Genomic DNA, 17,800 nt, shown 5'->3' on the forward strand with positions numbered 1-17,800 from the left:
TGTGTCTCATGTTCCTTGCCCTTAAATAAGGCTAATAATACCTATCTTACCTGTCTTAGAGAGTCCATTGAGGATCAGTTAAAAGTTGACATGAATGTTTTTGTTTGAGTTGTAATTTACATGAACCCTACAAATATAAAGAGTGGTAATATCAATATTAACAGTGGATGACACTGTCACTGATGGCTACAGGCAAATTGTTGAATTGTACATTGTTTTTCGGTTATTTTGATATGCGAATTTTCTTTTGCATGTGGAAAAATCAGTTCAATGGAGTGTAAACCACCTCCTCTTCCCACAAACCAGGAGTGAGGATACCAGATTTCTGTGACTAACTAGTTTTATGACCTTGAATTAGTCACTTAGCTTCTCTTACTCCCTATATCCTGGCACTTAGAGCATAAATGCATAGATATTTGTTTATATAATATATATAAATTAACAGATAGTCCCAAAGTTGCTTATATTTCTAATATTATAAAATTTTGTGTGACTCAGCACTGTCAAGTGTCACTGCTTGTTGTGTTCCATTTATAAAAGATTTTATTACCTCAGATACTTTTACATTCCTATATTTGCATATATGTTTTCCTCATCTTAGGGGAAATATTTTGTTTTCTGCTAACAATTTGAAAGAAAAATTCTAAGGATGACAATAGTAAAATGAAAAGGGAGACAGTACTAAATATAGGTAGTTACAAGCTAGCAGTAGATGACAGGTTACAAATGAAATGCTCGTGGATTTTTTATTCATTGTATACCCAGAGAAGTGCAATTTCATTACTTTTTCTACTCATTCTATTTACAGTTCCAGATATATCATATGAGAAGGGCTTTATTGAAAAAACTTCTCTGATTAGTAGAATATTTAATAAGAATTCTAACTGAACTGATTATTTTCTTTACTACTTTCAGCCTCCTCTACTGGGCTTCTTCCTAAAGGTGTAGGCCAAATCCAGATTCTAAAAAGAATATAGAATTTATCCATTTATATCTCAGAAGGCCTGTAGAAGAATTTTTAAGTGAAAGCAATTCAAGAAACATTAAAGTAAAACAAATACATGATATATTTATTCCTTGGTTCACTCATTGGTAATCATCCACTTATTCATTAATTCATCAAATATTAATGCTCATCTACTAGTTGCCAGGCTTGATTCTAATGATGCAAAGATAAGTGAAATATATCTTTTCTCTCTAGGAGTTCATAGTCTAGTATATAAGGCGGAGATTGCATTTTAATCACTTTGTCTTTAACAGTAAAACTGTTACGCCTAACAAAATTTCACCAAAAGACAATAGCACCTTTACATTTTTGTTTGGTATTGACAATTTTTTCTCTTGATTTTGTTTCCATTTCCCACTCAAAGATCTCTGTGTTTTACTTTTATTTACATAGTTACAGCAACTAAAACTAAGTTTAAATTATAGGACAGTCTTTAGGGTTGTATGCCTGTTTTCTAATGGGGATTCTATAGTAAAGTACAACTTATACTTGTGGGAAGTACATGCAATTATAATCCCTGGTGCAAGCAGCTTGCTTTCAATTCTGCTGTTTCTGATCATCACAAATATTTGGCATTCATGAAGTTTATTTTTTGGTGTTTTGCAGACATGATGGATTAAGTGAAATATTAAAACAATGATTAAAATACGTTTAGTAGTATTTTCAAGAGAGAAAAATTTAGCATAATTAAGGATAGATTTTTTTTTTTTTTTGGTACTCTGCTTAAAGTTAGGTTTAGAGGACTCTGTACAGGGAAGTTATTTAAACAAAATGCTTAATAATTACTCATAGGATTGCCATACCTGTAATCAGCCCTAAGCATGTGCTCTTCAAGGGAATGGTACAATATATTAAGTAAATATAGAAGATTTATAGAATAATGTCAAGGTCTGAATAGTGTAGCTATAAAGAAATGTTCAGAATGATTTTCTCCAAATGGAAATATGTAGCAGTGCATTTTAAGAGCTACCTTGGAACTATTGGAATTAACTAGGGTAACACTTTTAGTTCTGTTTAAAGACTACAGAGACATGGTAGAATATATGTATTTTTGTAAACTTTTCCTTGGAGGAAATTGCAAAAATTCAGAATCTACTTATTTGTCTTTTACCAGAAAATCACTTTATGCATACATCGCCATTTATAGATTATTTTCTTTTCTTCTAGGTGTTTGCTACCTAGAAGTAATGCTTCTCTGCTTCTTTCTGCTATCCCTTACATCCTGACCTGTGTTCAAATTTCTATGTCAGGAAATTTGGAAAAAGTTAATTCATAAGAAGTATTGATTATGAAATAAAATATTTGTAATATGTCTCATTAGCAGATAAATTTTGTTAAACCAGATTAACCTATAAATCTCTATTCTCATATTATATTTTAGGTGCTACTAAGTTACTTTCTTTATTCTTGTTTCCTTCAATGAAAAAGAAACTTATATTTTTCAAAATTTAAAAAGCTTCATATATCAAACAAAAGACTTATAATCTGATTTTCTCCATAATTCTAATTTAGAATATTCTTTTAGCTGCAACTTTATCAATGAAATATGAATTATTTTAAAAGTTTCTGTATTTAATATGACTTTTGGCTAAAACAATAGATATATACAAAGTAAGAAACTCCTATTTTAATTATTTAACCATAGTCATTTAAAATGTATCATGTTTCCAAGGCTGTTTTAAAAAACACATCTTATATATTTGTCTATGAATTAAGCTATATCTTGAAAATTACTTGCTACATTTAATCTCAATGTCAATAATAAATTAGATTACTAATAATCGATCAGTGGCATTAGGAGATGATGTAACAAACACTGAGTAAAGAGATATATGGATACCAAGATATATCTCAAGACAATTTAAGCATCTATTGTTGCTTCCCATAAAAATTTCAGGTTAAGAATTAGTTATTTTTTCAAAAAGATAACACTGATCTTGAGAATAAAGATGGGATTGTTCCTCAAGAATGTCTAAATCATGAATGTAGAAATTCTTATTCTGTAAAGTTTTTTAAGGATAATAGTTGATGAATAGTGCCTTTCTAGGTGGTGGCATGGGGATAATCCCCAGTCACTCTCTGGGGCTCTCAGGATTTTAGGTACCCACATCTGTGTCCCAGTCTTTCCTGGCCAGTGATCTGGATCCCTAGAAGCCCAAGTAAAATTAAATAGATAATAAACTTTTTAGCATTCCTGGGAAAACATCATGTAAACTCCATTATCAGAAACTCCCCTTATTTCACATTGTATTCCCTATTTAGCTCATGTAAATTCTCAAAATGAAGTTTTAAAAAAGTCGCAGCAGACTCCTACATTTAAAAATGAATATTTTTAATTCTCAATGCTGCTAGCATTTGGAAGACTTTCTTTGATCATAACTTTTGATAAAAAGAAAAAATACACTCTGTGAACATGTATGTCTTATAATATGACATTGCATTGATTTATTGAGGTTTTAATTTAAACCTATATTTAGTTAAGTTTTAAGGTCAGATTCTATTAAGTGCAAAGATAAATTACTTTTATTGTAAGTATTTTCTAATTATATATTTTAATTTTTATCAATCATAAGACCAATTTTTTTTTTCTTTACCTCCTTGTTGAAAATCTCTACCCATTAAAAGAAAGAAAAAAAAAAGTATTAAACGTTTTATGAACACTTAAAGGATGCTACAAAAATGGGTCTTAGTAATATTTATACATTCATAATTTTGAAGATATAAGCAATAGCTTTTTCATATTACTTTGATTTGAAATAATTTCCATTATTTTCACTTTTTTTTTTTTTTTTTTTAAACTCTTCTAGGAAACAAGAGTTGGATAGTAGTCATTCTCCAAAGCAATCAGGAAGACCCCCGGACCCTGGGCGTCCAGCTCAACCTGGTCTCAGTAAAAGTAGAACTACAGACACTTTCAGGTCAGAGCAGAAATTGCCTGGGAGGAGTCCTTCCACTATTAGCTTGAAAGAATCAAAGTCCAGAACTGATTTTAAGGAAGAACACAAATCTAGTATGATGCCTGGCTTCCTCTCAGAGGTTAACCCTTTAAGTGCTGTCTCCTCTGTTGTAAATAAATTCAACCCTTTTGATTTGATATCAGACTCTGAGGCATCCCAGGAAGAAACCACCAAGAAACAAAAAGTGGTTCCGAAGGAGCAAGGAAAACCTGAGGGAATCACAAAACCTCCTTCACAGCAACAGCCACCCAAGCCGGTTCCTAAGCAGCAAGGACCTGGTAGGGATCCACTTCAGCAGGATGACCCTCCCAAATCAATATCTTCTCAGCAACCAGAAAAAATTAAATCACAACCTCCAGGTACAGGAAAGCCAATTCAGGGTCCTGCCCAGACTCCTCAGACAGACCATGCAAAATTGCCACTTCCACGAGATGCATCTAGGCCTCAGACTAAACAGGCAGACATAGTAAAGGGAGAATCAGTTAAACCCTCTCTGCAAAGCCCATCCAAACCACCTATTCAGCAACCAACTCCTGGAAAACCTCCAGCACAGCAGCCTGGACCTGAAAAATCACAGCCTGGGCCTGCAAAGCCCCCAGCTCAGCCCCCAGGGCTAACAAAGCCACTGGCTCAACAACCAGGGACAGTGAAACCCCCAGTCCAGCCACCAGGGACAACAAAGCCTCCAGCTCAGCCTCTTGGTCCTGCTAAGTCTCCAGCTCAGCAGACTGGGTCAGAGAAGCCTTCATTGGAGCAGCCTGGGCCAAAAACTCTAGCTCAGCCTCCTGGAGTTGGGAAGACTCCAGCTCAACAGCCAGGGCCAGCAAAGCCTCCAACCCAGCAGGTGGGGACACCAAAACCCCTAGCTCAACAATCTGGGCTACAGTCTCCAGCTAAGGCACCTGGGCCTACAAAGACTCCAGCTCAGCAGGCTGGGCCAGGAAAGATTCCAGCTCAACAGGCAGGACCCGCAAAGCCTTCTGCCCAGCAGACTGGCCCAACAAAGCTTCCTTCACAACTGCCTGGTCCAGGAAAGCCCCCACCTCAACAGCCTGGCTCAGCAAAGCCCCCACTCCAACAGCCTGGCTCAGCAAAGCCCCCACCCCAACAGCCTGGCTCAGCAAAGCCCCCACCCCAACAGCCTGGCTCAGCAAAGCCCCCATCACAACAGCCTGGCTCAGCAAAACCCTCAGCTCAACAGCCTAGCCCAGCAAAGCCCTTGGCTCAGCAATCTACAAAACCAGTAAGCCAAACAGGATCAGGAAAACCTCTGCAGCCACCAACAATGTCTCCATCTGCAAAACAGCCTCTTTCACAAGGCCTCCCTAAAACCATCTGTCCTCTTTGCAATACCACTGAACTTCTGTTGCATGTTCCAGAAAAGGCCAATTTTAACACATGCACTGAGTGTCAAACCACTGTCTGTAGCCTCTGTGGTTTTAATCCCAATCCTCATTTAGTGGAGGTAAGTGCATTTATTCACTGAGTCCATACTCTTCAGCCATATCATCGTCTTACACAAATGATGCTTAACTAAACACATACATGACATGATGGCATTGTCTTTCTCTGAATTCTTCCCTCCTTCCTTTGTTTTGTTCTCTGTCAGTTGTAATTTTTTTTTTAATATTTCTCTAACTAGAAGCCTCAAACATTGCCATGATTTCTGAAAATTTGACATATAAGACAAATATAAATTGATTGAAAGATGATGAGCACCTACTCATTTCACTCTATATGTAAGACCAACACTGTTATTTAGCATACAGTGACATTGCTTTGACTTTTACATTGGTCTTGCTACCTATCAAAATTTTGGTACTCATAAATGTTATTTATATTTGTGTTAGAAAGAAAGGTAGATAATGTTTTCAAATTCTGAATACAATTTTAACTTAAAATTGAATATCCTTTGTAATGTGCACATCCCTTTTCCCTGCCACTAATTCTGATATATCAAATGAGGGCATGTTGAGAGTCTTTAATAACAGTATTAAATCATTTCACAAAAGGAAGAAGTTGTTAGAGCAGATTCAGAATGTATGGGTGACTTCTCAGATTACAGTTTATATCTCCTAGGCTTGAATCTGGGTAGCCTTATGTTTCCAAGGGTTAACTGGGTAATACTTTCTGACTCATCAAATTATAAAAGGGTTAATTGTGATATAGATGAGTACAAGTTTGTTTATTCAGATTGAGGATAGAAGAGTAGTTCTCAGCAAGTCAACTGACTGTATTAATATTAGTTCAGCATGAAAAGGCCTGGAATAATGTAGCATTTTAATAGGTAGAGATTCAGAGTTCTTTTTAGGGGAAGGGACAAGAAGACACAAAGCATTTTTAAAAACTCAGAAATTCTCTGGCATTAAGGAATAAAACAGTGAAGATGGTATAAAGAAATGGGCAGTGAGGTTGGAGATAGGTTAGAGTCAGACTTTGGCTTTTCACATTTAGTAGGTAATGATGAGCATATAAATAGAGAAGAGGTTTAAGATCTAAGAGAATATGAGAGATTCATTTTTTAAAGAGATCTAATAGCCTCTGCTTAATGAGAAGACACAGAAATCATTTAGCCTGTCTGGAGGACAACTGTTAGTGGACTATCTGCATTACATCTGCAAGCACCCCAGGAAGTAACTGATAGCAAGCCATGAAGGATTATGTGATTTAAATATCCCTGAGGCGTGAAGCTTGTATACTTTTGTTATAAATGAAATATATCATGATAATAACAATAATGATGATCATTGCTAATTTATGTTAATGTGATACTTATGAAAAAATGATGCAGGTTTAAAATATATCAACTTTTGGGTTTTCTAAAGTAACTTACTTTTTTAAACAAAAGTAGTATTGAGTAATTTAACTTTTCAAATAAATAATCATTTACTTATAAAACTATAATTAATAAGAATATGCTGCATTTGATTTTATGGAGAAAATCAGAATATAAGTATTTTATATATATACATATATACACACAAATGTTTTTATATGTACATATATGTAGCTTTTTAAGTTTTGGTGAAATATGCTTCTCCCCATATTATACTCTCCTTATAGGAATGTGAAGTAATAATGACTTCAAATGATAGATGATCATTTTATAGTGTTTGGATTTGTCTTGGTTTTGTGGCAATTTACAAGGCAGAAATATGCAGCTAGAAATTTAAGCTGTATATGTTATTTCTACACCCAATATAAGAAAGACAGATATTATTTGAATACCTACTATGTGAAAGATATTCTGTTATATGTTTGGTGGGATATAAAGATAACTAAAACATGAATATTGATCTTAACAGATTAAAAATTACTAGATAATACATGCACAAGAAAATAGAATATGTGACCAGATGATAAGAGCTGTGAGAGATATGAATAAATATTATGGACTTCAGAGTAGAAAGTGCTCATTTCCAGGGGATGAGATTAAGGAAAACTTCATGGGGAAAATGGCATTTGAGCTGGGCATATAAGGATGGGCACTATTTCAATAGATATAGGACATGAAACAGTGTAATAATTTGGGCCCAAAGTTGGAACTCCAAAAGTACAGAGTGTATTTTAGGGAGTCAAGAATAAATGTAGGTTAGCTAGGGTGATGGAAAAGAAATGGGCAGTGAGATTGGAAATAGGTTGAAGTCAGATTTTAGCCTTACACGTTTAGCAGGTAGTGATGAGCTTCCTACTTTTTGAAAGGTACCTCAATTAATATGATATACATTTGATAGTTGATTGTACTAATTTGTATCAAATGCCTCGTTACAAAGCATTATTGAATGCTATGGGAGAATCAAATATTTGTTAGATGTGCAGTCTTCTCTCAACCATACATAGGGGAAATACAACTTGCACATAAAAAGAACATCTATATATTTATTGCCATACAAAGTAACTTTGAATAGGGCTTTCTAGTTCACAGAGTCCTTTGTTTTATTAAAATTAAACTCATAATTTTATGGACATATATGTTTCTTCTCTATTATACCAATGAGGAAGCTGGCATTCAAATAGTTACTATAGTTAGTTTAGTTGTGAGGATCACCCAGATAGTATATTCCCAAACAGAAGTCAATCATTTTGATTCCAAATCAGTTTACTTATGGTAGGAAGAGAGATGAAATGTTATAGGGTCAAAGGAAGGAACCATCACCATCAGTGGGGATATTAGAGCTATCTTCATGAAAGGTGAAGTATGTGAGCTGGGAATATGAAAGATAAGAATTTGAACACACATAAATGAGCATGGAAGAAGCTGGGAATATAAGGGCAGGTAGAGGGACTCACTAGCTATGTAAAGGCAGGCATTTCCTTATTGACTGAATAAACGTGGACAAGCCATTTACACTTTCTGTTACAGTGGCACCATTTGACATATGAAAATAATAACATGCTCTCTGCTACACACACTGGAAGATTAACTGAAAATTTGCATGAGAAAGTATTTTAGATATGTGAAGTTCTTTTAAAGTTGCAATATATTGCAATAGATAATCTTAATATTTGAAACAAATTTGGCCTTTAAATTTATTGTACATTCTTTTTTACATAGATAACAATATTATAAATTCTTAGATGCTGAGGCAGCCATCTAAAGACTTTGGATCAATAGTATTAGTGATATCATTTCGTTTTAACGTTCATTGATTTTTTTTCCCTTTAAGAAAAAATGCAATCAAAAGTTCTAATTCTGAACTCTAGAAAGGCATCTTTTCTAATACTGCCTACCAAATGGCCAGTTTCTCAAAATCCTAAATTATATGGCGGTCAGAATTGAGAAGTTAGAGCTCTAGAGAGAGACTCTAAACTTCTGTTATAGGAGATAAGGTAGGTGAAATTCTGGGGACAACCACCACTTATGTTGTGCTGTAAACACCGTAACTTTCATATGTATCCATGAAAAAGTAAATCTTCATCTTCCAAAGAGGATGTAACACTCTAGGTAAAGTTGCCCTCAAATATTCAGATTGAGTAAACCGTTTTTCTATGCAAGATAAAGACAGAAGCTGGACATCCTTTGGTACAATTACATGAATTTATTATTTTCCAACTTGATGTTTATATGCACGTAGCTCTTTGCTTGCATGATGTATGGGTGAAATAGATACATTTACCATTCCTTGAAAAAGGAAGAATTTCTCCAACATTTTTTGTTACCAGTCTATCAGAATTATGACTATGTTTGCTTGTGACCATCATGGCTCTCTAATGACTACCAGGTCTGGGAATGAAGGAAGGACTGGATAATTAGCTACACTCAACCACAAGCTTTAGGGAAGGGGACGTGTTTACTCCCTTAGTTCCGAACTTACCAATCATCACCCCCCGACCCGCCCCTGCCACACATGAGCACTTTAGGCAACCCAAACATCTATGTGAAGAGGATTGCCTTTAAATTAACTGCCCTCTCTGGAGGCTATCAAGATGTATGCTGTTCCAGACAACCCTTAGGAATCCCCTGGCTCCAAGCCTAGACCTTTGATGCCTAGACCTTGACCAGTGGAGTGTATAGCCGCATCTCTTCTTGTGGGCCCATTAATTGAATAAATCTCTCTAATATTTTCCCTCTCTTTGGGCTTGCATGTTGACACAGAACCTGAACATTTGCTTTCTAATTGGAGGCAGAAGTATGTTGTTTTTGTTGGTTTACTTTATCTCTTTTGATAAATAGCCTTACTCAAGATATATTTAGGAACAGAGATCTAAAGGCCTGTCTCCAATGTTTGGTAAATTTCCCAACTCTTACTAATTTTTGTAATAAGTGAAAATGACTTGTCACTTTTCAGAATGTTGAAAATAAACCAAATGTTAGGGATTAAAATGGATTTAAGCGAAGTTTTCTTGACATTTTTTTTTTTTTTTAGTCACTATGGCACATATATGAGTCAGTTTTTTTGCAGAAGCCAGATATTTTGTCTAACAAATCCATAGCCACCTTTAATGAGCTAAAACAAACAAACAAAAAACTCCTTGACTTGCATATATCAACTTTCATATGAACTTTCTCCACTTAATGAAAAACAAAACAAAACAAAAAATGACCGAAATTCTTTAGTTGGGTAAAATGGCTTAACTGGCCATGACCTTTCGGTGGATAATCCTGTTGCATCTTATTTTTCTAGTAAGAGGAATGGAGATAAGTTGTTCAGAAGAGCTGCTAGAAAATAGTGGAGCTATGCCAAATGTCAGGAGGCTGGAATCTGTGGAGAGGAAAAGCCTGTAAGACATTCCTGATGGTGAAGTAACTGAAAGAACTTTTAGAAAAGAGGATGTTCTCTTTTTAGTTGCTTGCTGTTTTTAGCACAAAGACTTTTTTTTTACCTGAAATTCTAAGCAAAAACTGCCACACAGTTCCTCTTAAAAAGGAGGACTGAGCACACACATGCTCATGTCCTCTATCTTCAAGTCCCACTTTTAAAAAGATTTAAAGTGTAGTCATTCCAAGAAATGTGAAAGAGCTCCAAAAACGTTAAGTTGGTATGTTGAAGAATTCCTTGAAGGTAGAAAGAAAATTGAAAGGACAAAGAGCTGAGAAAACCACTGTCCAATTGTCTACTCAGGAAACCTCAGAGAAACCCTAACTTGGAATCAAAAAATATAAAAAGCAGTAGTGAGATGTGGGTAGCAATCAAAGAATAAATTGCAGAACTGCAGTAGGAACAAAAGGACAATTGGTCTCTTAATCTTCACTGGGAAGACAAGATATAGGAGGAACCCCTTCAGGCTAAAGCCAGAGATTAATCCACAAATGAAAGGCTGACCTGCCTGAGGAAAGGCCCCCATGAGAAAAATAGAACTTTCAAAAGGAAGAATAGAAGTGGAGGTGATGCTCCTCTTCCACAAAGGGGTATTGCAAAAAAGAAAACAAATAGAACATTACTCATCTGTGAGTCAAATGCTCTAAATTATTACCATCAGAGTAAAACTGTCCTTACTCAGATACCGACCCCCTGCCGTCCTGTTTTCTCATTCTAAGTAGAGAACAAATGGGGAAGCAGAACTGTCTACAAACAGACAAAAAACTGTTGATTACCAGTGAGTGGATTAAAAGCCTAACTAGACATTTTAGCAATAACACCGCATGAATGACATACATGAACTGATAGAAACAATAACAAAGATAACAACCCCATAGGAAAAAGTTCATTCTTCAAATAATGTAAGAAAATTGTTACTATTCCTGAGAGATATGTAAGAAGGTATTTCCTTTATAGTTAACATACACAAATTTCAATGGACTGGCTGAGGGTAAACAAAAGGAACTCAATTAATGGTCTGAAAAATAAGGACCTAGAATTTTCCCAGATTACACAGAGTTAAAAAACAAAAGAAAAAAAGTATTTACTTACTTAGCATCTACCATACTTCAGGCATGTTCTTGACTCTGGGAATAGAAGAGTGAACAAAGTTGGCAAAATCCTTCCCTTATGGAGCGTGTATTCTAGTAAGAGTCACAAATAAATACAACATATGGTGAGACAGATGACAATGTGTTATGAAGAAAATTGAAGTAGGGGACGGTTGTAGTATGTTCCAAGAGAGGGATGGGGTTGGGTTGTAGGGTTCCCTCACTCCCTTCTATTGGGTGATTACAGTCTGAAATTGATGAGTTACTTGGCAATCTAGAATTTTTAATGGTGACTAAAATTCTAATCGGTGGCTGTAGTCCTAACTGAGGCTGTGGGTCAAGGGTGAGGGTACTAAGGAAGGAAAGGGTGTGAATGTACCCAAGAGTGTGGATAACTCTGAGATGTTTTCTTCACTCCTGCCTGTTGTAATGTGGATGTAGAGGAATGTGGATGTAGAGGAATGAGCATTTTAAGAAATCCACAGCATAAGGAGCTATTTCTATTCCTAAAAACAGGTAATAGTATAATGTTGTCTTATGAAAAAATTCACCTTGGATAACAAGGTAAAAATATATTAGATTTTTAATTTGTATATAAAAAATAAAATCAAAACCTACTATTTGATATTCTAATGGCAACCACAAGAAAAACTAAAAGCAAAAGTTAATATTGATTGATTCCAGAAAGTAAGATTTGGTAATAATGAGGTAGGATTTTACTTTTTATGTCATACATTATGCACTATTTTTTTATTTTTAAAATTCATGTTATAACTAAAATTAACACTGGTATAATTTAAAAACTCTAAATCATCAAATGCTTAAACAAGTATATGATATAAAGGGCTAAAGGACTTGATTCTTCATTTTTACATCTTCAGCCTTGGTATTCTTCTTGGTGAAATGTCAAGAATTTTTCATTCCAAATAACAATGAAGATTTGAAATATTTTAAGCCTGTGATGCCAAGTTTGGTCAGTTTCTTTGTTCATTCTTTGCTTGTCACAGTCATGTACGCTTTAACTGGCCCTAATGTTTGCATGAAGCCAATAGAGAAAAATAAAGTACCTAGATTCTATGCATAAGGTTTTTGGAAAACAAAGTATTTTGGTTTTTTTGCAGTTCTCTGATAATCTCTATGGTATTGTTCATACTATTTAAAGTGAGAATATCCTAATTATAACAAAATGAATTTACCTTTATTTAAAGTAGTTTTCTAATGAAATTAAATATAATTCAATCATTTAAAAATATGTATTGTTTAATTATGTTTACAAACACAATATTTGTTTATCTCTCATCTTTGATGTGATCCAATTTGCATATTCCCTGGATTTATATTTTAATATACACCTAGGCATATACATTATATGTAATATTAATATTATATACATACATAAATTTAATCATTAGAACCAAAGCCTTTTTTTTTTTTTTTTTTTTTTTTTTTTACTTTCAGCTTTTAAATGACTAGATGTTTCAGGTATCTTTCTGGAGAGCCAACTTTCATAATGTCTAGTAAGCCTGTTGTTATGTATTATTAGCTTGGTAGGAACAGATGTTCTGCTGTGAAGGCAGGTACCCACCGTTAAGATCATTTATTGGGTCTAGGCACAGTAGCTAATGCCTGTAATCCCAGCACTTTGGGAGGCTGAGGTGGGTGGATCACCTGAGGTCAGGAGTTTGAGATCAGCCTGGACAACATGGTGAAACCCTGTCTCTGCTAAAAATACAAAAATGTAGCTGGACATGGTGGTGGGTGCCTGTAATCCCAGCTACTCTAGAGTCAGAGTGAGGCAGGGGAATCACTTGAACCCGGGAGGCGGAGGTTGCAGTGAGCCTAGGTTGCGCCACTGCACTTCACCCTGGGCGATAAGAGTGAAATTCTCTCTCTCTCAAAAAAAAAAAAATATTTATTGGATCAGTAAGCTGAATATAGTAATGGGGTAACTTGCTCATTGTTTATATTCCTTGAGAAAGCACACATATCTAACAGTTCCCTGTTTCACATCTTTATAACTAAATTCTCTTGGTATCTTAATTTTAGTTTAGATACATGAGCTACATTTAGAAATGATTCAAATATATTATTACATTGAAGATAAAGAGGTAAATAATCTATTAGAAGTCTATACTAGTTATCCTTAAAGTAATAATAGAATGAAGTGCATCAGTAAGGTGTCAATCAATATGGGTTCTGGTCCTAGCTCTGCCTCTCACATATGTCCACTCTTAGTGACATGACTATGAATTCACTGAAAAGTACGTCTTGTTACCTTTGATAAGGAAGCAACATTTTCACTACAAACAATGTTTCTTGTCTTTATCTTATCTTACTTCAATAAGAAAGGAGTTTGGTCTCTTGTCACAGGGAAGAGAGATTGTAGTTAGAACACCGTGCATTTCAAACTGTGCACTAGACACTTTATATGCATTTCATCATTTTATGCTCTTTTAATGAGGTGGTATCCACATTTTAAAGATGAGTAAAGAGATTAAGAAAATCAGAGTTCATATTGTAGTATTTTGAAATCTGCCATGTTTCTTGATCAATTAACCATAAGATGGTGCTTTGGAAAACTGGAAAATATGAGATTTTAAACTTGGGCAACGTGGGTATGAATCCTACCTAGATCAGCTACTTATTTGTTGTGTGATTTGGTCAGGTGACTATTTTTTTTTAAGTGTTTAGTTTCATTATTTGTAATGCGAGAGTATTCATTAGCTAAAAATCACATTTGGCAATATAAGTGGAAGGGCTCTGAAATTAAAATTATAGGTAGACATTCATTGTTATTACTATTAGCACTATTACCACTACTGATAAAAATCTTTATAACATTCTAATAGGCAGATAGGGATAGCACCATCATTATTGACTCCATTGGTAGATAAGAAAACTGGGTTTAAGAATTTAAATGACTTTTGCACAGTCACAGAATTACTTGCTAATGGATCCCATACAAGAAGTGAGATTTGCTGACCCAAAATTTATTACCTTTTTATGGGAGATCACATTGTCCTTGATTGGATTATTTGGTTCCATTATTTGATACCATTTTCTAAATTTCTGGGTTATGGCAAGTGTATGCATGTGTGTATATTTACATATCCTTAAAGTTAAAAAGAAATTAACGTTCTTGGCAGGGATATTTTCAGAATACTTAGTTTAAAAAAATCGAGGTTTAAGAGTACTTGTTTTTTGCTTTCATACATACTTCTGTCCAAACCAGAGTCTTATATTGATTCATACTTCTTTGCTCTCTAAGAAAGCTGTGAACTCCTACTCTGAGCAGGCCACTCTGTTCAAAATTGAGACTAGAGATGATGAAGGTCATAACTTTAACGGGCCACTGTCAGAAGTAGAATTCAGAGTCTAAAAAGAGAACCAAATGCTTAGCAATTTAAGATGGAATCTTGTTTGTAAAGGAGAATATGAAAAAGTACATATAGATGAGATCAGTTCTCACTTCAATATAAAGTAGTAAAGTGCCTTTCCTATTCTTTCTTTCTCTCTAATAAAAAAAATCACTTGCAATACAATTTATAGAAATATGGCACTTCTCTTGGTTCAGCAAAGTAAGCATTACCAGTTGAATACTTAAAACAACTCTTATGAACAGATTTCTACTTATGCAACACAATTTAAAGAAATCAAGTAGCAGGCTTTAGTATGTGAACACGTGATTAGGGTTCTGTAATTGTACTTTTGGGGAAAATTTTTAATGTGTAGATCTTTTTAAATTTATTTAAAGTTTTTAACTTATTGACAGGATAGTTAATCTATCCTGTAAATGGCTTAAAGAAATAGACAGAAGGAAATAAATTACAACGAAAAATGTAGGTAAGATTTGTAAAACATTTTTGAAAATAATGTAATGCAGATTAATCATGTTAAAATCAGATTTTTCCTAAATATACTATTAAATGGTTATACATATATCTATGTAAAATTTTAATAATTGACAGTTGTAAGGAGTGTCTATTCACAGAGCTAAAATAAGCTAAAAGTTCCTTATGAACATTCTTTTTATAGAAGCCTTAATATATTTAAGGATTTCATATATTTTTATCTTTTTTTTGAGACGGAGTTTAACTCTTGTTGTCCAGGCTGGAGTGCAGTGGCGTGATCTCAGTTCTCTGCAACCTCTGCCTCCCAGGTTTAAGTGATTCTCCTGTCTCAGCCTCCTGAGTAGCTGGGATTACAGGCATGTGCCACCACACCTGGCTAATTTTGTATTTTTAGTAGAGACAGGGTTTCACCATGTTGATTAGGCTGATCTTGAACTCCTGACCCCTGGTGATCTGCCCCCCTTGGCCTCCCAAAGTGTGCAGATTACAGGCATGAGCCTCTGCACCCAGTGATTTCATATATTTTTAAAAATATGTTTATTTCCTTCTCAAGTCAACATGCAAGTAATTGGCTTAATTCTAGTGAGCATCTGATTTAAAGATATGCTGCTATCAGCATATAGAATGAGTTCATATTTAAACCTTTGATTCTTTTCCCCAATGTAATCTTTTGTTATTTCTAAATGAAATAATAAGAGGACAATGCAGTAAACTATTCAGATACTTACACAAACACTGTCTAATTGGAACCCTTGGACCACAGGCTGCAATATTTTGTGGTAGACCTAGGTGTGTGTTAATCAACTGAGGTGTAAAGGTTTGAATTCACCGCATGAGAGGCAGTTTAGAAGTGTTAATGCATAATGTATGTAAGTCCAGTTTACTGATTTGAGATCCTCCTCTCTTTGTGTAATTGTGATACAGTATGGATACACTTTCATATCCGTGTACTGTAATTATTTTATATATTGTGCTTTGGTGAAAGTGTCATTTTTTTTTTTTTTTTTTTTTTTTTGGGGGGGGGGTATTTTTTAAAATTGTTAAAATTTTTTTTTTTTTTTTTTTTTTTTTTTGCTGGGGGGAGGGCAATCCTGACAAACATTAAAATATGCTTTTATCACTTGATCCTATTTGTAATGATTTAGAAATGTTATTGCTAGCATTCAGTTAGCATTATTATGGTGAAAAGAGGGCGTATTTAATTTATGTTTTACAAAGTTTGTTTATGGCTACTGAATTACATAGCAGAAATTGTAATCCATGCAATTTCAGAGAGGAGATATCCATTCAATTTCTAGATGTATTATTTTAAAGAAAATTGTTTTATTAAGTTGCTGAGTATGCCGTCACAGTTCTGAGGAATGCTATTGTCTAGTTTTTAACCAAAATAAGTTATGCATGAATATGAATAGCTAAAGATGTCGACTACAGTGAGTGAGTCATCTGAATCCAAACTGCTGTTGGGGACTAAGTGCCTCTGTGGGGGAGCTCAGGTGGCTTGAGCACTCCTTGAGTAGCAGAAAACATAATCTGTTATCGAGCCTTATCTCAATTTCATCTTCCTAATACTGATTTTTAAAACCTTTAGTCTGGTTGTATTATGTATTTTTGGTATTCAAAGTAATTGAAGGTCTTCAATAAGTATTTTAAAATAATATGATGAGAAATAGGAGAAAAGCCTTTTGCAGAGTTTGCCATTAAATAATATCTAAAAATTACTTGGTATCCAACATAGAGGTAAGAGTAAGCATAAGTGTTTGCTCTTTTTTTTTCTTTTTCTTTTTCTTTTTTTTTTTTGAGATGGAGTCTTGCTGTGTCTCCCAGGCTGGACTGTAGTGGCATGATCTCAACTCACTGCAACCTCTGTCTCCCGGGTTCAAGCAATTCTGCTGCCTCAGCCTCCCCAGTAGCTGGGATTACAGACACATGCCAGCATGCTGGGCTAATTTTTGTATTTTTAGTAGAGACAGGGTTTCGCCATGTTGGCCAGGCTGGTTTTGGACTCCTGACCTCAGGTGATCCGCCCGCCTTGGCCTGCCAAAGTCCTGGGATTACAGATGTGAGCCACCATGCCCTACCATGTTTGCATCTTTTAAAAGTTTATATGAGGAGACAAGAGGAAACAATTGGAAAATACTGTAAACCACTACATATTTGAATTTAAATGCTGTGGTTCAGGGTATAATGGTACTGTGATAGTTGAAAAACAGCAGATGTTCATTGATGATGGAATAATACATGACAAAAGAGGAAATTCATTGTGGATTGTAAAAGATGGATAGCATTTACGTAAATGTGAGAGGTGCCCAAAGTTGACTGGGAATCATGACTCAGGTAAGAGAGGATGGGAATACTGCTTTGATGGAGTAAATAGTCCATTTAGATGTTATGGTTTGCAGAAAAGTTTAGTTGTGATGAGTTTAAAAGTAAGAGCCCAACAGGTTCCATTGTACAAATACAGGAAAAGAGCACGATTGAAGAAAATGTATTTAACAGCTGATGTGAACAGTACGAAAAGGAGCAAATATAAATTCCTAACATTGTGTTTGTTCTTTTGATGTTTCATTATTCCAAGTACTATTGCTATGTAATTGAGCAGAGATCATATTATGAATATTATGTAGATGTGTTTAAA

The 17,800-nt window shown here is 34.7% G+C and overlaps 1 protein-coding gene across 1 annotated transcript in view; it reads left to right on the plus strand.

The window, feature by feature from the left end:
* The window catches only part of PCLO (piccolo presynaptic cytomatrix protein), a 409,431-nt gene that overhangs the window by 2,642 nt on the left and 388,989 nt on the right, over positions 1–17,800 (plus strand). The window contains exon 2 of the mRNA XM_025379373.1: positions 3,814–5,428. Within this exon, the coding sequence (XP_025235158.1) occupies positions 3,814–5,428 (1,615 nt within the window). The remainder of the gene's footprint in view (positions 1–3,813; positions 5,429–17,800) is intronic.

Source organism: Theropithecus gelada, chromosome 3, assembly GCF_003255815.1.
Source record: "Theropithecus gelada isolate Dixy chromosome 3, Tgel_1.0, whole genome shotgun sequence".
NCBI classification, from domain to species: domain Eukaryota; kingdom Metazoa; phylum Chordata; class Mammalia; order Primates; family Cercopithecidae; genus Theropithecus; species Theropithecus gelada.